Below are 20,986 nucleotides of genomic sequence, written 5' to 3'. Positions count from 1 at the left end.
TTGAGCCACTGTATGCCTGGCCATCCTAAATCTGCTACAAAAAAATGGCAAGAAGTTCATCAAGCTCATGATTATCTCATGGCTAAAGCTGTGTCTGCATATTGCACTGAGCTCACAAAAAAGCAGGGTTTAAAATGTTGCAGCTCACAAACTATCTATAGAGACTTTGAACAAATTCCAAGGCCAAAGTTGAACATATGCGAAGACAAGGATGGACAGTCAGCCAGTGGGGAGGAATTTGACCTTAATGATGTGTCAGATGACAGTGGTGAAGAATGATAACAAAGTTTGATAGTGCTCAATAATGAAATCTATTGTTTGTTTGCGCAAAACTACCTAATCAGTAAGCTGTCTCAATGAGTGACATTCGCCGAAAAACAGGTCCCCTCATGGTTTCAGATGTTGAGCTTGAATGGTTACATATTTTTCTTTGAAAATTTAGGTGTATTCTAGAGATAGGCTACTTGGTTGGAAAAATAAAGTCAAGCCACTAGAAAGAACCATGACCCAATGACAGTGAAAAAATCAATTTCCTGTCTCAAAGAGCCATTGGTAACTGTAATAACTGTATTGGCAAGTATTTAAGCTGTCCATAACATGTAGTCAAGCTGTTCAACATCGAGAATTAAGTGCATGGTGAAGAAAAGTGTGTTGGCAAGTGTGGCTGCTGTTTAGCCAAAGTTGGGTTGGGTTTCACAGCACAATCTCACTCAAGCCCTAACTTGTTTGACATAATTATGCTTGCCTTGGAACATTGAAGGCCTACTGTATACACATTCACAAGTATTATTGACATATATCCACAGCAGGTTCCCAGTGCTGTAGATCTTAGGTGGTGTAAGCTACTTCAAATTCTGCCACTGTTTGGAGTGCCAAGACACAGTTCATGTGTGTCTTCTGCTTGACAGTAACTACATAGTCTGCAAAACCTCTTGCCACTCTACTACAATGCCAGGTTGAGTGAAATCAGCCACAAAAAAATGGCAAAATGCTTGTGAGGCTCATGATGATCTCATGTCCAAAGCAGTCTCTGCATACTGTGCTGAGTTGGCAAAAATGCCAGGTATAAAACATTGTGGATTATGGACTATTGCCAAAGACTTCAAATGAATGAATTTCAAGGCAACAGGCAACTACATCAAGCTGTCTCATACCACACTTGCACACCTTGCAGCTGGCAAGAGGTCACTAGCAGAGATGAATGCTGTGAAGTCATGGCTCTCTAAAGAAGAGACCAAGCAAGTACTTGCATACATAAAAGAGATAGGTAATTGAGGATTTCCACTTAGTCACTGATGACTTCAAGAACATGTTGATGAAATATGCTGTGCTTGCCTCAGTAATGACTTCCCCAGGGTTGGAAAGTGTTGGACACACCGCTTCACTGAAAAGCACTCCAAACACTTGAAAACATCATGGTCAGCTCTGCTTGACTCAAAACATGGTTGCACAGTCAATGAGAACACAAACAAGGCATGGTTTGATCTCTTGGAGGGTGTTCTGGACCAATATGACATTGCTGAGGATTGCATACATGCAGTTGATAAGATTGGGATCTCACCACAATCAGGCAAGGGTGAATGAGTCATCGGGAGCCATAAACCTGGGCCACAGTATCAGCAAAGAACTGGAAGCAAGGAAAATGTGACTGTTATCATCACAATATGTACCAATGGAACATCAAGCTCTCCTGCAGTCATCTTCAAAGGCAATGCATACCAAGTCAAGTGGAAGCAAGATAATCCTGCACATGCATCGTGAGTAGTCCTTGTCAGCATGAATGAGTAAGCCTTACCTGATGATGATGATGGCCTTGGATATTCAAAGAAAGGCTGGACTGATGGTGAGATTGGTGTAGCATGGATCCAAGACTTCGATAAATGCACCAAGGACAAGGTAGATGGTTGTGATTGTCTCCTCATCATCGACAGACACAATTCACACTATACCAGAGGATTCCTCCAATATGCACATGCCCATTACATCCATGTGATATGCTATCCTGCACATGCAACACATGTCTATCAGGGTTTAGATGTGGTTGTTTTCACAGTCTTGAAGAGATACTGGAGCAAGGAAAGAGATACATGGGAGTGGAAAAAGGAGAAGGTGTTACAAAAAGTAACTTCTTGTCAATTTATGGATGGGCTCACCTTTGTGCACTCACACCAGACCTTATTCACACTGCATTTTGGAAGACTGGTATCTCACCATTCAACTGAGATGTCATCACTAATAAGATGATGGCCCCTAGTAAGGAAACATCATGTGAGGGTCAGCTTCCTATCATGCCATCAACACCTGTGAGAATCATTGCAGACCTTCTTGGAAGCTGTCAACGAAACACAACAACCATGGAGATAATGACAACAACACCGAAGCTGCAGCAACACGTATTCAACAACCTGTGACAACCATGCAATCTGAGATCGAGTCCTTGATTGGAAAACTACAAGAGACCTCATTGTCAGGGCTCATCTCATCAGTCCCCTTGACTTTGGAGACATGACTGGAACATAATACTACCCACCTTATCTCCCCTATCAAAAAAACACACCCTTTTGCCATCAAACCAAAGACCTTGAATGAGATTTTACTGCTTGCATTGCTCCATGAAACAGAAGCCACCAATATCACACTAAAGTACCATGTCCTCAAGCTTCAGGCCATGAATATCCTGAATGAGAGGTATTGTAAGGTCCTTCTTGGACAGCTTGCAAATCAGGAAGCAAAAAAGCAAAAAGGGAAGGAGAAAGAAAAGTTGATGGGTGATGGTTTGCTGTGTTTCCTTTCTGGTGATGAGTTCTACAAGAAAGTTGTTGAATTTGAACACAAGCAGAAAAAGTGTGTTGCTGAGAAGAAGATGAGGAAAGAAGAACATGAGAAGAGGGCCAAAGGACTGGCAGTGTGGAAACATCTCAAAGATGAACACAAGACAGAGAACAAGGACTGAAGAGCACAGTACCACACTGCTTTGGAGAAGTGGAATGAGGATAAGTTGAGGGCAAAGGCAGAGGGGCGGAAATTCAGTGAGGCAAAACCAGTCTTGGGAAAGTTGCATGGCCCTATTCCAAGGCCAGCACTGAATGTGGCATGCAAGAAGGATGCAGCATCTAGTGGTGGGGAAAGCTTTGATCTTGATGGCATTTCAGATGCCAGTGATGAAGACTAGTTAATGGACACTTACTCTCATAAACCCAACATGTTGAGGCAGCCAGCAGGTCCATGACAACAGTCAAGAATCTTTGTACATGCACTGTATCAGTATTAGTGTCAATTGAAGAATATTGAGATACATTACCATTCGAAACTTGTCATTTAGCATGATAATGTTGTGGGGAATGAGCTTGGTGTAGACTGGACCATTAACACTATCAATGGACTCGATATTGATGTGAGGAGACCACTGGTAAGATGGAGTGAGCAACTGATAACAATTTTGCTAATGAGTCACATGTATCATGGAGCGATAATGGGCAAAAAAGAGGTCCCCTGACTGTTTTGAATGGCATACACAAACAGTTGTATATTTTTTGCTGAAACTTCAGATATGTAATTTTGACATATACTACTTGCTAGGAAAAATATAACAGGGCTTTTATAAAGTGTTGTAAAAGTACAGTACTTTATTTTTTGATTTCACATCTCAAGTACTGATTGATAACTGTAAGTCTGTTGAAATATCCTTGATGCTCAAAGGACCTACAATCAAATCATAACTGAGAACTGATAGCAACTTTTAAATGCATGGTAATACACATTAAGGCAGTAAATATCTAACTATGTAGTCAGTACTAAGGAAGCCTGAGTATTTCTCAGCCACATGCAATGATGAAGTTGCATAACCACATGAGCCTCTCCTTTTTCGTGTTGTTGCATTGTATAAGTTTTATCATTGTGACAATTCTGCTGTACAGGTCACAGAATTGTTCTGTGGAAGCATCAATGTTCTTGTAGATACCTTTTTTGAAACAACTGAGTGCATTGAATGCCACAGCCCCAGTGAGACTGAACACAGTGTCAAAGTTCTCTGTGTTAACATGTTGGTGAAGGCCATTGAGGTATATGACATTGATGATCATATCCATGAACCAGTCTGCCTCAAACACATAACAAACTAGTGTGCCTCTGTTGTCCTGTATGTTTAAATAAGTATGAGTATGAAGCCTAAAGAAAAAACATACATATTTAAATTTGTGTAAGGGTTGAGGCTTTCAAGTAGTGTCAGCACTAGCATTTTCTTATGCTGCACCTTGGCACCTTGCTGCTCAATTGGAAGATGCAAACCCAAATCTTTCTGAATATTATGTATGGCATAGTCCTTGAATAAATGGTGAGTGTTGGACATCCACGAAACCATTTCTTCCTTGACTTTCCTTGTTTTGAATGGTTTATATTTGACTATAGTAAATAATTGTCAGTGACATGCACATGGGCCAACAGAAGTATGTACCATGTCCAACTACTGCAATCCTACCAACCCTCAGGGCCTTCTTGACAGTCCTGGCACATTTCTTGTGTGTTGGAGCAACACCCTCCTTCTGCAACATGACACACTGTAATTTGTACTTGGCCCTCTCCTTGATGGACAATACCTCAGCTCTAGTGAGCTCTACAGGGTTTCCATTATTGTTCTGAAAGTCCTCTGAGTCGGAGGACTCTTTGACATCATTTGGAGCCTGGGTCAATGTTGGTGCTAGTGGTGCCTGGTGTTCCTACCATCAAAAGAAGATAAGTAAAGGAATGATTTTAATGGGGCAAACTTGCATTTACAACTGCTTGCAGCTGCAGCTCTGCACTCTCTGCTTGGGGGGGCTCTGCAGTGCCAAGGTCCCATCACATATATTGTGAAATGCCATAGCCAGTGAGTCCAATGTCCTGGTGCACATATGTACCAACTATATCAAGGGAGAAAAAATCCATCAACCAGCTGGTCAGTGAATGTTGGATGCTCATACAAGACAAACTTGGTGAGCACCATCTTTATCATGGAGTTTTCATTGTTGCTGATGTTGATGTAGACTTTATCTTGCACAAAAATAAACCTGCCAACCATGCGAAAATGAACCCTACTAACTATGAGCATGCCATTGTTGAACACCATGGTGTGGAGCTCAATGGTTGGCCCTTCAAACTTTTGCCAGTTCAGAATCCCTCTCATATTGGTGGATGCAAGTCAGGACAATTATTGATCAACACACTCATTGAAGAGACCTATAAATGGATGAAGTTAACTGAGGAAGAGCTTGCAGACAGGATTACCAGCAATCATGCTCAGCAAGCAGCTGGAGAGACCATCTACAAACCATGGAAGATGTTACAGTGCCCCACTCTTTTTCCCATCATCACTGTGGACACCTTATGGCTGTACTTCTGATGCTTTCTTTTCACTGTGCTGTTCCCTCATGGTCTCTCTTATCTCTGACTCATACTCTGTTTTCCCATGAACCTTCCTTTCTGAGTACTTTGACATGCCCAGACCAATCAAAAGAAATATTTGCTCACCACCTGACTTCAATGGAAATTGAGATGGAACTGCAAGATTCCTTCGCCTCATCACACTTTATCTAGATATGAATGAAGAAATTTATGATACTGACATTAGAAAGATTGCCTTTGCTCTTTCATTTATGAAAGCAGGCACAGCTGCAGCATGGATGGAAGACTTTATTGAACATGCTCAGCAACCTGACCCTACATCCACAACTGGAGAACAGAACAGATACAGAACTTGGGATGAATTTGTCTCCCAGTTTGAAGAAACCTTTAATCCAATCAACTCAGCTGGTACTGCACTTCATAAGCTCCATGCCCTTAAACAAGGCAATGACTTGAGCAAGTACATAGCCACATTCCGACAGCTCTGTAACTGAGCTGAGATCTACAGCTTCAATGCTCAGAAAGATTACTTCCTCTGAGGTCTTAAATAGCCACTCATCATGAAACTCTGCAACTCTGGAGAGATCCCTGACACCCTTGACGGAATAGTCAAGAAGGTGATATCCATTGAGAACTCCTATCAGCTTCTCCTTTCCCATATACCCCAGAACAACAACAGAAACACCTGATTCAACAATTGGTGATCTACTCCACATTTCACTCCCAGAAACAATGACCCTAATGCTATGGACAGTCGACCGCCTCTCTGAGGTTGAAAAGAAGGAATACATGAAGCAAGGAAAATGTTTCTCTTGCAGAAAGGTTGGTCACAGATCTAATGACCAAGAATTCCATCCTTGGAACAGAGATGCCAGAAAGAATAACTATAAAGGAAAGCAAATGGTAAGGCATACAGCACCTAAAGAAGAAGACACCAGCAAGATTGAAGATCTTAATGCCAGAAGAATGGATTTTTAAACCAGGAGCCTACCACAATGTTAGCCACTCCTTGTATTGATGTACATATCACACACAATGTAGGAAAAACTAAAGAATTAAGGGTCCTGGCAACCATCTTTTCCTCCATACACCCCAATAAATCATTGCAAACCACCACTGTTGTCGACTGCAGTGCAGCTGCCACATTCATCCATTGGATGTTTGTAAGAAAACACAGAATCAAGATACACCACTTTGAAATGCCCTTCCCTATCTGAACAACTGATGGAAAGATCTCCAAGGACCCCATCACCCACTACTGTCACCTTGCAATCAAAATCGATGACCAACTCACAATTGGAAAATTCAATGTCATGAACATGAGTGACAATGATATGATCCTCCTTGGAAAACCCTGGCTTTCTGCCATGAATCCTGATATCAATTGGGCTAAAGACACCCTCCAACTTCCTTCTACTCCTAGATCACTTTGACTAGAAGAAGTATTCAAGAAGAAATGGGGCTTCATCCCTTCACCTCACGAAAAGGTCACAATCGAAGAAGAAGAAGACCCAGAGCAATTTAAACCTGTCTATGCTCCACTTCCCATAAATGGGAAAAGAACCCTTGAACACCGAAAAGAAAAGAAGAAAGAAGAAGAACCACTTCCATCTCTTTGGCCAGATCCCAATGAAGATCCCCTACCCCAATATGACACCAAAGATGATGTCTGGGATGACATCCCCACTGAACCAACCTTCCTTTGAAAGGTTGATGACCCTGTTACTTATTCCATCAATGATGATAAGGTATTGATAGAATATGCCAAAGATGGCTCTTCTATAACCTTTTTGAAAACCTCTCTTTCAACACACCCCTCACATGTGATGGCACCTCTGCCTCTGAGATCTGACAAGCTGCAGCTCTATCCCCCCCTAAGAAACTCCTGGATTTATGTGCAAAAAACCAAAGAAGACAAAGAATACTTGAAAACTAGCAATAAAGCTCAAGAATTCACTCTGAAAGATGCTCAAGAAAAGAAGAAAACTTTTGAAGAACTCATCCCTGACTACCTCCACAACTTTGCTGATGTTTTCACCAAAGACGGCTTAAACAAACTTCTTCCATCTCAACCAGGTGTTGATCATCAAATTGAAACCAAACCTGGATATATTCCAAAATCCATGAAAACCTACCCTTTATCCCTGAAAGAAACTGATGCTGTAAAAGCCTTCCTTGATGAACACATTGCTAAAGACTTTATCCAACCTTCAAAATCTCTGCAAGCCAGCAGATTCTTCATAGGGAAGAAAGATGGATCTCTACGACCCTGTCAAGACTATTGTTACATCAATGAATGGACAATAAAGAACACTTATCCCCTTCCTTTGATCCCTCCTCTTATCGCCAAGTTAAGAGATGCCAAGTATTTCACCAAGATGGATGTCTGATCTGGATATAATAATATCCTGATCCACCCTGATGATTGCTGGAAAGCAGTGTTCACCACTTCCTTTGGTCTCTTCAAACTGAAAGTCATGTTCTTCAGCTTATGCAACTCCCCTGCAATGTTCCAAGCCTATATGAATCAGACCTTCCAGAAAGAAATTACCAAAGGATGGATGATCATTTATATGGATGACATCCTCATTTTCTCAAAAACCCTAGAAGACCACCAGAAATGAACACACTATATCCTCGATATTATCTGAAAAGAAACCCTCTTCCTGAAACCCAAAAAATGCACCTTTGATGCCCAAGAAGTTGATTACAGTGGCTCAAAAAACTGTCCACATGTTTTGACATTTTTCACTATCTATGATATTGTGTGAGAATGAACAAATGCCTCAAGGACATGCTTATACCACATTGTAGTATGGCTTCAGGGCTTTCATTTGAGCCCTACACCGTGGGAATCGGTGGAGATATGGTGGAGACATAAGGCTTATAAAATGATGACTCATATGGACAGGTTTTTGAGTGTATATTAAAACTATATAAATCACTATTTATGACACCACAAAAATCATGCCACTATTATATAAATTATGAAGTGGTGTCATTATGTTATTTTATGACTATATCTAACTATATAAACCAGAATATCTCATGTATCATAGTCATAATCACCATGAAAGCCATCTCCTCTGCTCAAAGAGATAATATCCTCTCTCTGTCTTATGCTGGCCTCTCTGCTTGCCAAATTTCCTCTAGAACTGGAGTATGCAAGTCCACTGTGGCCAAGTTTATCAAAGAAAGCCACCCAGACAAGGAAAACTCTTGTGGAGGACATCCATCTAAGCTTACCTCTACTGACAAAAGGGCTATTATCCAACATATCACTACAGGAAAGGCTGATAATGCTGTCCAAGCCACCCATTATATCAATTCCACCATCACTACCCCTATCTCTTCACAAACTGTGAGGAATGTTCTCAAGGCAGCTCATCTCGAGGCAGTAACAAAGAAGAAAAAGCCTCTTCTCTTCATCAAACATAGGCAGAGAAGACTAGCCTTTGCCTTAGCTCATCAACACTGGACTGTAGAGGACTGGAAGCATGTTATATGGTCAGATGAGACCAAAATCAATAGGATTGGGTCAGATGGGAAGGTATATGTATGGAAAAAGAAGGGAGACGGCCTAACAGACAGAGAGGTTAATGGGACTGTCAAGTTTGGAGGAGGTTCTTTAATGGTATGGGGCTGTATGGGATGGAATGGTGTGGGAATGCTTGCTAAGGTTGAGGGGAAGATGAATGCTGAGCAGTATATGGACATTTTAAATGACCACTTGCTGCCTAGCTTGGCAGAATCAGGGATTGATGAAGAAGATATCATTTTCCAACAGGATAATGATCCCAAGCACACATCCAGAAGAGCTAAGGAATGGTTTGAAGAACATAACATCAATGTTCTTGACTGGCCAGCACAGTCTCCTGATGTCAATGTCATTGAACATCTCTGGGGAACACTCAAGAAAAAGCTTCAAGCCTATGAAACCCCCCCTAAAGGAGTATGGGAGCTTTGGGAGAGAGTAGCAGTGGAATGGGGGAAGATCACAGCTGAGGATTGCCAGAAATTAATTGAGAGTATGCCTAGAAGGATAGAGGCAGTAATTAAAGCCAAGGGAGGTCATACAAAATACTAGAATACCTGGTTATTATTGTAAAATACTTGAGTCAAAAAACTGTCCGCATGAGTCACCATTTTGTGAGTCTTGTATCTCCACCATATCTCTACCGATTCCCACGGTGTATGGCTCAAATGAAAGCCCTGAAGCCATACTACAATGTGGTATAAGCATGTCCTTGAGGCATTTGTTCATTCTCACACAATATCATAGATAGTGAAAAATGTCAAAACATGCGGACAGTTTTTTGAGCCACTGTATCTTGGAACGATTATTTGCCCTGGACAAGTTGTGATGGATCCAGCCAAATTATCTGGCATTAGTCAATGGACTACTCTGACTTCAGTAAAAGAAGTCCAATCATTCCTTGGATTCTGCAACCTCTATCACCACTTCATCTCCCACTACTCCAATCTTGCACGACCTTTGATAGATTTAACCAAGAAAGATGCCATTGTGCAAACACAACAATGGCTAAACACTTGATAAAGTGCCTAACCAAAAATATTGTTGTAGGTCAATGCTCTGCCTAGCTGCTACACTTGCAAGCAAGAATGTTCGACCCTAAAGGGAATTGCTACTGAGAATGGCCGATAATACTAAAGACCTGAAAGTACACAGAGTGTGGGAACAAGTGCATGGGTATGTAAAGTGCAGGAATGTGGAAGTGTGGTCAATGAACAGTTGATGAGTGGTCAATGTGGAAGTGCAGGATGCTAGGATAAGTGGTAGGGAAGTCTTAAGGAATGGTGCAGGTAACAAGTGAGGGCAAGGGTATTGATTGCACAGGTAAGGAAAGTCAAGACAAGGTGTCCAGGTATAAGGTAACCAATAGGGGCTAAAAGCACACACTAATGGTGACTGCTCCTAAGTAAAACCTAAGGGAAGGAAATACTGCAGAAGGGAAGTAAATATGAAGTAGTCACTCTAGGCACTTTATACTAGCTAAACCCTCTTGGAAACAGAGGGGACAGGACAGACAGGCAGTAAGGATATGTAAAGACATGTAATAAGGCTGCAACACTTGTTACAACACATGAGGCAAGGCAAAATACATACCAATGAGGTAGGATGGACAATGGACTGATGCGGGACATGTGTAAGGTAGTCCAAAGGCACAGGAAATTGATCACAGGTATGCATGCAGCACAGGAGTGAATGTGCAGGTCCACAGAGCGTGGGAATGCGTGTCTGGAGTGGGTTGAGTGCGAGAAAAGTGGTCGATGCAGAGTGGTCATGTATTAATGCACCTTTCCATCACCTATATCAAAAGATGGCCCTTGCAAGCCTAGTGGGAATATGATCATCACACCATTGTCACATGGTTGCAAGCTTGCACTGACTCCTTTGAGAAGTTGAAGCAATGCTTCTTATCAGAACCCATCCTCTGAAACCCTGACCCCTCTCAACAATTTGCCCTTGCAACTGACACTTCACTTGTTGCCACTGGAGCAGTTCTCCTTCAGACCAATGAGAATGGTGCATATCATCCATGTGGCTATCTCTCCCAATCCTTTAACCCTGCTGAATGAAACTACCAGATCTATGATTGTGAACTACTTGCTATTATCTGTGCTTTGAAAGCATGGTGTCACTACCTTGAAGGGAATCCTCACCCTGTCATCATCTTCACTGATCACAAGAATCTCCTTTATTTCTGCTCCGCACAGAACCTCACTTGCTGGCAAGCATGTTGGCAGTTAACCCTGAATGAATTTGATCTTGAACTCTACCATGTTCCAGGAAGCAAACTTGCTGCTCCTGATGCTCTCTCATGCCACCCTAATCATTCTTCTGATCCCTCAGATAATTCCAATGTCACACTTCTCCCTGATACCATGTTTTCTCATCTTATTAACAATGACCTTGCCAACACCCTGAAAGCCATGGACCCTCTCTCTGACCCTGTCATTCTGGCTGCACAACAAGCCCTTGATGGGTTAAACGCACCTCCTATGAAATCCGCCCTCTCCAATTGGAAATTTGATGACAGCACTTTGTTTTATAAGAACTGTGCTTATGTCCCCATCCATCTCCTCACTGCATTCTACACCTTCACCATGATCACCTGGTGGCCAGTCATCCAGGATGCTTTAAAACTGAAGAATTAGTCAAATGTGACTATTGGTGGCCCAGAATGGGCACTTTTATCTGCAAATATGTTGAGGGTTGCACACTATGTCAGCAAATGAAATCTGACACTCATCCCTCCACACCACCCTTGAACCCTATCCCTTCCTCCACACTTCGCCCCTTCTCACAGATCTCTGTCAATCTGATCACTGACTTACCTGAATCAGGTGGTTTTTATTTGGTTATGGTCATGGTAGACCATGGCCTTATGAAGGGGGTAATTCTCTCACCATGCAAGAAAACCATTACGTCAGAAGGAGTCACCCAACTCTTTTTCAAGAAAGTCTTTCTTAGATTTGGACTCTATGACAAGATCATTTCTGACAGAGGACCCCAGTTCACCTCTAAATTTGCCAAAGAACTTGGAAGACTCCTTGACTATGAAGTCACACTTTCCACCGCCTATCACCCGCAAACTGATGGACAGACTGAACATCTGAATCAGGAACTCAAAACCTATCTCCACATCTACTGCTGCTTTACACCTCTCAATTGGGTAAAACATCTGCCCATGGCTGAATTTGTCCACAACCACTGAAAGCATGATGCCCACAATGTCTTCCCTTTTCACCTCATGATGGGTTATGAACCCTGAGGAATCCCTTACATTCTCCTGAACTCTACCATCCCTGCAGCAGAAGATTGAGTCAAATACCTTCAGAAGATCAGAGAAGAAGCCATTTCTTGTCACAATCTTGCCATGCAATGCATGTCTGATCAGACTTTTGGAAAGAAGTTTGAACCCTGGAAGATTGGTGAGAAAGTTTGGTTATCAGCAAAGAACCTTATCACCAGACTACCCTCAAAGAAGCTTGCCCCTAAATGCTACGGCCTTTTCACAGTAGAAGCCATCCTTTCCCCTATCACATTCAAGATCCAACTCCCTGCCTCTTGGAAATCACACCCCATCTTTCACACTTCTGAGTTATCCTCCTATCAGGAAACAGAAGTCCATGGCCTGAACCACACCAAACCTCCCCCTGACATCATCAATGGATGAGAAGAATATGAGATAGAAGCCATTCTCGCCCATAAGGGAAACATAAAAGGAAAATGATGCTTCCTTGTATCATGGAAGGGTTACCCTTCTTCAGATAATTCCTGGCTCTCTGAAAAGGAACTAGACAACACCCAGGAAATCCTGAAAACCTATAAAGACCACCTTCAACTCTCTTGACTCTTTACCTAGAAACCTGATCCCAGAATATGCCTTCTTCACAATCTTCAAACTCTTCTCTTGAACTCCATTGCTCTCAGCTCAAACTTCACCACAAGCAAGCTCTTGTTGAATCAACCCTTTCTTCCCTTCCTTGTGTTTTACCTTTAGATCTTTTCTTTTCTGAAGACATCATTTCTCTTTCTTTGATGACCATCCATTGCAGTGCAGACCTGGTGTCTAGTTACACCCATACCATTGCAGCCCCTGCTGAAGAAACCACCAAGCATTCCATCATTTATCATGTGACCAAGATTAAGTCCCTCACCACTGAGCAACTCTTAGATTGAGGGTTCAAGCAAGCACTCACCCCAGAAATGATCTCTGAGATTGTGAAACTAGAATGCTCCATCTCAGTCAAACCCCTTCACTTCACCACCCAAGAAGTACCCAGATCCCCATTGGAATCTTCTGATGATGACACCCCCATCCCTGCTCCCTCTCAGCTCACAGTACACTCTGCAGGAAACCCACACCATGCTTGTGGTAAGAAAAGAAACACCATCACCTTCGGAATAGGCCTATCTCACCCCATTACACCATCTCCTGCTCTGCCCATCATCATTGATGAAGACAAGCCCATATCCTCCTCCGACTCTCATCCCCCATCTGAGGAAACCTATCATGACCAAAATGGTGTTGACTACTCTACCATCACTTGTCAATACTGCCAGCAGGAAGGACATCATCAGGTCCACTGCCCTCGCTACTTTTGCTGAGAATGCCATCACCATGCCCTGAAGCACCTCACTGCCTATTGTCCTACTCTTAGAGGACGATGCATCATTAATGCCAAGCCTGGCTCTTGGGCCTTCCATCACCAGCTTAAGATCTATGAAGATAGAAAAGATCTTGAACAAGAGGAGCATGAGAAGCAGTTTGTGAGAGATGCTGACTTCAACCCTAACAACTATCAGTCTCTTAGTGATTGAAGTCAGTGACTTCAGACATTGACTGGGGGGTAATGTTACAGTGCCCCACTCTTTTTCCCATCATCACTGCAGACACCTTATGGCTGTACTTCTGATGCTTCCTTTTCACTGTGCTGTTCCCTCATGGTCTCTCTTATCTCTGACTCATACTCTTTTTTCCCATGAACCTTCCTTTCTGAGTACTTACTACCCTTCACCCAGCTTGGTCTGTGCACAATTCCTTTATGTATATAAACCCTAGTTACTGCTTGTATTTTCTCTAACTTGAATCTACTTGGTTCTCCTTGATACTCGAACTCTAGCTCCTTGGGAAGGAGGCTAGCCACTGTCCCATTTGAACTCTAGATCCTGTGGGAGGTGTTAACTCGATAAGGCACAGTCCTTGATTGACTTTGATTTTGATTCCTTTATTGGAATGACACTCTATCCGAGTTCATAACAGAAGAAGCACACCAAGACAGTAGAAAAGAGTGCTACCATTGTTGAGAGTAGCAGTGAGAGTGACAAGAATGAAGGGGATGATTGGGGTAATGAGTAGTCATTAGCATTATTAGTACAGAGCACATGTAATTGCTATGGAATACAGCGTAAGGGCTGAAGAAAGGGAAGTCCATGCTGCTACACCATCCATATCACCATCACTGCTGTCTGAATGCTGCATCAACACTTCACCATCATAAAACTGGTTCATTGCATTGAAAGTCGACCCAGCTTCCAGCAAAGCCTCCACAGCAAGGACAGCCTGCTGTGTGCAACATTGATCTGCTCATACATTGCTGTAAGAATGAAAAAAGAGTGATTTGTACACTCACCTTGAGCTTGAAGTTGGAGCTCTCTCTCAGCTTGCAGGTGGTCTGCTCGTATATGAGTCAGGCTTGCAGACATGGTCTGTGTTATGAACTCAGATAGAGTCATTCCAATAAAGGAATCAAAGATCAGAGTTGACTAAGGATAGAACCTTATTGAGTCAATGCCTCCCTCAGGAATGATCATCTAGACTCCCACAGGATCTAGAGTTCAAATGGGACACAGACTAGCCTCCTTCCCAAGGAGCTAGAGTTCGAGTATCAGAGAGAACTGAGTAGATTCAAGTTAGAGAAAAGTACAAGTGGTAACTAGGGTTTATATATGTAAAGGAATCATGCATAGGCCAAGCTGGGCAAAGGGTAATCTGAGGATCTGGAAGGTGAGGTGGATACAGGACTGGGATATGATGAGGTGGATATAGTCCTGAATCTGAGACAAGGTGAAGTTCAGATGTCTTGCTGGATGGAGTGTGCATAGGGTGGACAGGATAGGGTGGTATGGATCAGGCTAGTAGTGAGGATCTGGAGGTCTGGAGCTCAGGGGTAAATCTGGAATGGAGTTGATCCTACTGAGGTGTGGAGCACACAGTGGAAGGGGATCTGGCAATGAGTCGGATATGGGGTCTGGACATAGGCTTGGAAGGTGTGGGAATATTATGAAATGTGAGTCTGGATTGTGGGATATGACAAATACTCACCAAATATATAGCTAAAATGAGACAGATGCACTTAAAAAAACATCACAAGAGTAGGACCATAAGAAAAAGGGTGCACAAAAAACACACTCAAATTTGAGTGAGGTTGAGTGATATAGTGTTGTGATGATCATACTGGTACTAGGCATGTATAATTACTAGCATGGTTCTTCTCACTCCCAGGAAAGGAGATAAAGTGCTGATTATTAAATCCATATATATTGACTCATCCACTTTTAGTATGCTCCTTTGACAATAGGTGCACACTCCTCCTGCGACCCGTGCTCCCATGTCCTATCCATGTCCACCTATCTCCACTGGTGTGTTATTTTCCCCAAATATCATTGCTAAATGAGCTGCAGGTCTTATTACATGTTACTCACATCCTGCAGCACATGATGTCTTATTACCTATAGACTTGTTGCACGCTCACTTACTATGCTACAATTCTTGCCTATGCATTCTGGACCTTCACATGCTATGATAAAATGACTGCAGTACATACAATTGAGTTAGTTCCCTTTCCCCTGGACCCAGCTCTATAGGAGAGTTGCTCTTGCATTATTTTTGTAAACCTTGTGCAATCCATTCTGTTTGCTCATACTAAACAATCTTGCGCAATTTGACCGCTCTGAAGTTCTGTACTGCTAGGACCTTATACTTAGGCTCTTGAACACCTGACCCACGACTGGTAACATAGCATGGTCCTTCTCTCATGCTATCTCTCTTGTGTCCAGCCACTCTATCGAGCACAGTTGATTTTGTGCATGTTATACAGTGACTTGCAAAACCATTACAATGTTTGGTACTTTTTCAGTGTACACAATATAGCGCCTATGCACATGGGAATCATGTTTAGTGTTGGTGGGGGTGTGTAAACTACAAACCTGTGGCTACAGGCTGACACTTAGATCACGTGATTTGGCCAAGGGGATGTGAAGATATGCCTATTTTAAGACAGAGATACCATTGTAATGGTTTTGCAGCTGTTGATATAGATGGTGGGATCTCAGTCAAATCAGAGGATGGTTACTGTTATTTGCTTATACAAATAAAAATATACATAAAAATATTATGTCTGAGTTTGAAATTTCTCCCACACTTCTTTATTCTTAATCATTACCACCATGGGATCTCTCTCTACTACTCAAAAGAATACCATTCTCTTTCAGCTTAATGCTAGTCATTCTATTCACTCTATTGCCTCCACAACTGGTGTCAGCACTACTACTAGTGGGAATCAGAGTAGAGTTCTAAACTCGCTAGAGCACTCAGTAAAACACTGGCTAAGTGCTCTAGCAATGATGGAGTCGGCTGGCATGAAGTTGGAGTCTGAATCACCATGCCTGCTGTCCACCAACATGTTTGCTGTTCTGCAAGGCTTCAAGCAAATGCTCAAACTCACCAAAAGGCAATGGAGCTGCCCCCAAATCCATCCGCATCCTGTGGAAGAGGGAAATCTTGAGGATGTGGGTCTAATCCCACTCATAATCAGCCTCCTAAGCCTGCCAGACTGAAGAGAATTGTCCATTGGACCAGGGCCCAAGATCTCCACTGCACAGACACTCTCGTGACCCACCTCACCACTAATCCTTCCAATGCATGCACTCTTTTCTACAAGGGGAAAAAGACCACCAGTTCTAGCACTGAGGAGCATCCCTCTGGCAGGGACAAAGGGGACATCCATCAGATCTTGTCAAAGCTGATCTTCAAGAATGACTCCAAATATTCAGCATTATATGCTGAGGACCCGAAAAAATTTGATGTATCAGTGGCAACCACTGCACCACATAAGTGACCTCCTTTATTCAGATTTGTTGCCACTAATTTAAATATTTCAAGTCTTAGGAAGTTGTTTAGGGATCAGCACAATAAGTTCAACAAGACCGGCGCTGGCATCACCCCACTTGATGAACATGCAGCCACCAATCTTCACAGTGAGTTTTTCATCATTGTTTTGATATTTTTTAACATTTTTTTTTTTGATTTAAAGAACAAGTACTACTCAAGTCCCCTTGGTATGACCAGCTCCACCCATTCCTCTTCTCAAATCCAACAATCGGTGTGAAGATCTTCACCTCCCAGCCAGAAGTTGACCACACCACAAATTACTACTCACTCGTTTGTCCACATGGGGGGGCTGGTCCCTCTACAAACCCACCCAGTCCTCAGCTCCCTCAGCTCCATCCTCAAAACCCTCAGCCCCATCCCCCAGACCCCCAGCCACTTCCCCCAGACCCTCAGCTCCCTCTCTGGAGCCCACCTGACACTAGCACTCAGTGTGTTCCTCTAAGCATTCAGCCCTGTCCCATGGGCGCTCAGCACACCCCTCCAAGTACTCTGCATCCCCCCCCTCCTCATTTTTCCAGCACTGGGGGCAGTCCAATTGACAATCCAGATGGTGACCTTGATGATGACCCCCACACCAATGAAAACAATCCTTTTTTTGCCCCCCTTGGCAACACACTGGGTATGTTGGGCAGGGGGGACGTTGACATGGACAATGACAATGGGATGGAGCTTGATTCCTCCCATCATCGTGTCATTAGCCTTGACAGTCCCCCAAGCGGCAGTATGTGGCTTCCCCCTCTCCCCCTCCAGTGGAAAAACCCATGTTCCTTCTCCTGCAGAAGCCCCAGACACCAACACACCACAGTTGCAAGGTATTTGGCTCAGCTCCCTTCCCCTCTCCTCATGACATTTGTTCACTTGTGCAATTGTGGGATGGGTTGGTGCTCATTCATTGTTTGGAAGCTGACGGACTAATTACTTCAACATATCTATGTATATCTACGTTCTCTATCATGTGCACTACCCCCAATATCCCCCCAAGTTCACTGGTGGTCATTCAACCAAGCTTTCCTCAGTCAATATTTGTCATCCTATTTGTTTCATCTTCACTCAGCAGGCAGAAACTGCTATCCAAGTGATCAAATCTTTTTCAAATATTGTCAATTAGCCCCCCAGCCCAAGTACCACTTGCTGCTACCTGAAAAAGCTGGGATGAGGGCTGTAGTCAAGTCCAAACACTCTCTACTGTCTGCCAAATATTGCACAACACACTTGGACTTTGCCTATACTCACAAAAATTGGACTTTGGAGGACTGGAAGTTGGTCATATGGTCTGATGAAACCAAAATTAATTACCTAGGGTCAGATGGTTGCAAATGGGCTTGTAAAAAGTCAGGAGAGGGGCATAGTGACAGATTGGTATAAGGAACTATCAAGTTTAATGGAATGTCTGTGATGATATGGGGCTGTATGACCTGTGAAGAAGTTGGCTATGCTGCTAAGATTGATGGTAGAATGGATGGAGATCTTTACCTTAAAATTTTGAAGGATAAACTTCAGAATTTCCTGAAGTTTCATGATCTTAATGCTTCTGATGTCATCTTTCAGCAAGACAATGACCCTAATCATACCTGCAAAAAGGTCCTGAAGTGACTAGATGAGCAGGAATTTAGGACTATGGTGTGGTCTGCACAATCTCCTGACCTTAACCCATCAGAATATCTCTGGGACCTTGTCAAAAGGAGACTTGCAGAGTATGAGCATCCCCCTAAGGAAATAGTAGCAATTGTTGGGAATAAAGATGCATGGGAGCAATTTCAAACTCAGACATGATATTTTTATGTATATTTTTATTTGTATAAGCAAATAACAGTAACCATCCTCTGATTTGACTGAGATCCCACCATCTACATATATCAACAGCTGCAAAACCATTACAATGGTATCTCTGTCTTAAAATAGGCATATCTTCACATTCCCTTAGCCAAATCATGTGATCTAAGTGTCAGCCTGTAGCCGCGGGTTTGTAGTTCACACGCCCCCACCAACACTAAGCATGATTCCCACGTGCATAGGCGCTATATTGTGTACACTGAAAAAGTACCAAACATTGTAACGGTTTTGCAAGTCACTGTATCTACCACACCAGTATCCAGCATTCGCTGCACTTGCACATATCCTCTAGTATTCATCTTGTGCTTGCGATACTAACACCAGTCAATTCTTTGACATAGGAATTCGAAGGTATACATACAGCCAGTGCTCTAGTTTCTTAGGCCACTATAGGTTTTAACTCCTTCACTCACTTGTTTCCCTTGCATATATTTGAAGGAAGTGCTTCAATAGCAGTCCTCTCGGGCCAATCTACTGACTCATGCCTCTTAGGATAAGTAGTGCTAGTTGCTAACAGCCTAGTACCTATTTCTTCTTCACAGTGTGCTCATCATTGTAGACAATGAGCAGAGGCTGTGGGAATGTTGGCACTAGTGGTGGGAGTAGTTGGCACCCAGCCTGCACATTGCCAAAAGTTGATTATGTTGCAGTCAGCTAAGCCACCATTGGATAAAGCTGAGAGGAAAAAAACATACCTGCAAAGTCACTGCTGAGTACTAAAGTAAGTGGTGCAGTACTGTAGTATAGATTATTCCCTCTAACTAGTAATGCAAGAGCATACCTTCTCATGTTACTAAGTAGTAACATAAACAGTGTCACTCAGGTGGTGTGAGAACAATTGAAATTGTGAAGATTTCCAAAAGGGGCAATGTTTTAGGTGTTGTGGGGTAATTCCCACAGTAGGTGGCCAAAAATGCGGAGTCATATTTGGTGTGCTGGGTTTCAAAGTTCCACAAAAGGCTCAGTGTGATGCAGGTACCATTATGCATAAAACTATGAGCATGGTGGATTAGCAACAACCATGCATAACCATGATGTCTGTAATTAGCCATAATTATGCATAAATATGACAGTATAGCCTGGAATGCCTTGATAATCAACACCTGATGTAAGACATATGATGACCTTTTTCCCAACTGCGCCTTTCGAGAAATTAGTCGGTGTTCCTGTTGGTGCCAATGAAAGGTTGGTATGTGTCGAAATCTGGAGGGTCCAAGTCAAGTCAGGAATTTGGACTTGTTTGATTTTCGTGCTGGCAGTCGTGGGAACAACTTGGAGGGAAGCATTCAACCAATTGAGGCTTGTTCAACGGGCAGACACGAGTTGACACTGGGCTGGCCAGGTATTCTCGAGACTTGGTAGTAGTAATTCGTCCATTAGCTGACTCTCGTTTAGTACTGTCACTCTCATACCATTCACATCCATGAATCCGACTCTCATGTTCTCTCCTGCTGTTTCTACAACATTGTTACGCTCAATCCTCCACCATGTCACTGTCAGCTCAATTGAACAAGTCATATAGAATCGTTCGGCTTTTCTGTGCGCTCCGTTTTCAGCAGTTTGTATTTTCTTTTGTCCATTACCTTACAAAATACACTCGATTCTACATTTTACTTTCGAAGTGTGCTAAATGAGTGGTACGACTTTACGATTCATGTCCAGGACCTGCAACCATCACCAGACACTCTGAGACTCGCATATCCCCTTCAACTTTTGCGGGCCACTTTCGCTGAAGACTAATCATGACTTTGTCTACACTTTTTTCAGCGTAGATTCTTCCGCTAATCCAACTGAGTAGATCTCCATTTCCAGCGCTTAATGCATTCGTATCAGTGTCTATCGTGCCGAACTGCGATCGACAACATGGAAATACACATGTAGCATAGCCTGAACCCTCAACCTCTTCTCCTCTCCCTCAGCCGAACTTCATCCATCCACAGTCTTATATCCCTACCCCTGTCTTTCCCTCTCACCCATTCCGTTAACCACTCAGTCCATCCTTGTCCTTTTACTTCATCACACTACCATGCCTAGTAGCTTGGAAAGCCGACATATCAGACTTGAAGGTGGGT

At 42.9% G+C, this 20,986-nt stretch overlaps 3 protein-coding genes across 3 annotated transcripts; 2 read left to right on the top strand and 1 right to left on the bottom strand.

The window, feature by feature from the left end:
- Positions 1–1,299: 1,299 nt before the first annotated feature.
- On the top strand, positions 1,300–1,503 carry BJ212DRAFT_1242610 (uncharacterized protein; the record flags this gene model as incomplete). The annotated part of the gene is made up of 1 exon (XM_041329610.1): positions 1,300–1,503. A coding segment is annotated over one exon (204 nt), but the record flags the coding sequence as incomplete, so codon positions are not given.
- A 2,312-nt stretch (positions 1,504–3,815) lies between these two features.
- On the bottom strand, positions 3,816–5,161 carry BJ212DRAFT_1300874 (uncharacterized protein; the record flags this gene model as incomplete). Its single annotated transcript, XM_041333043.1, has 4 exons — positions 3,816–4,136; positions 4,253–4,401; positions 4,454–4,715; positions 5,078–5,161. The coding sequence occupies 4 exons, from the start codon at positions 5,159–5,161 to the stop codon at positions 3,816–3,818; spliced, it is 816 nt and encodes a 271-aa protein (XP_041191649.1).
- An 11,430-nt stretch (positions 5,162–16,591) lies between these two features.
- On the top strand, positions 16,592–17,928 carry BJ212DRAFT_1482357 (uncharacterized protein; the record flags this gene model as incomplete). The annotated part of the gene is made up of 5 exons (XM_041340404.1): positions 16,592–16,699; positions 16,726–17,024; positions 17,079–17,167; positions 17,224–17,802; positions 17,861–17,928. The coding sequence occupies 5 exons, from the start codon at positions 16,592–16,594 to the stop codon at positions 17,926–17,928; spliced, it is 1,143 nt and encodes a 380-aa protein (XP_041191648.1).
- Positions 17,929–20,986: the final 3,058 nt, after the last annotated feature.

The sequence above is a fragment of the Suillus subaureus genome, assembly GCF_016647635.1.
Source record: "Suillus subaureus strain MN1 chromosome Unknown BJ212scaffold_22, whole genome shotgun sequence".
Classification (NCBI taxonomy): Eukaryota; Fungi; Basidiomycota; class Agaricomycetes; order Boletales; family Suillaceae; genus Suillus; species Suillus subaureus.
The sequence above is the reverse complement of the archived record's forward strand: the minus strand, read 5'-3'. Positions and strand labels throughout refer to the sequence as shown.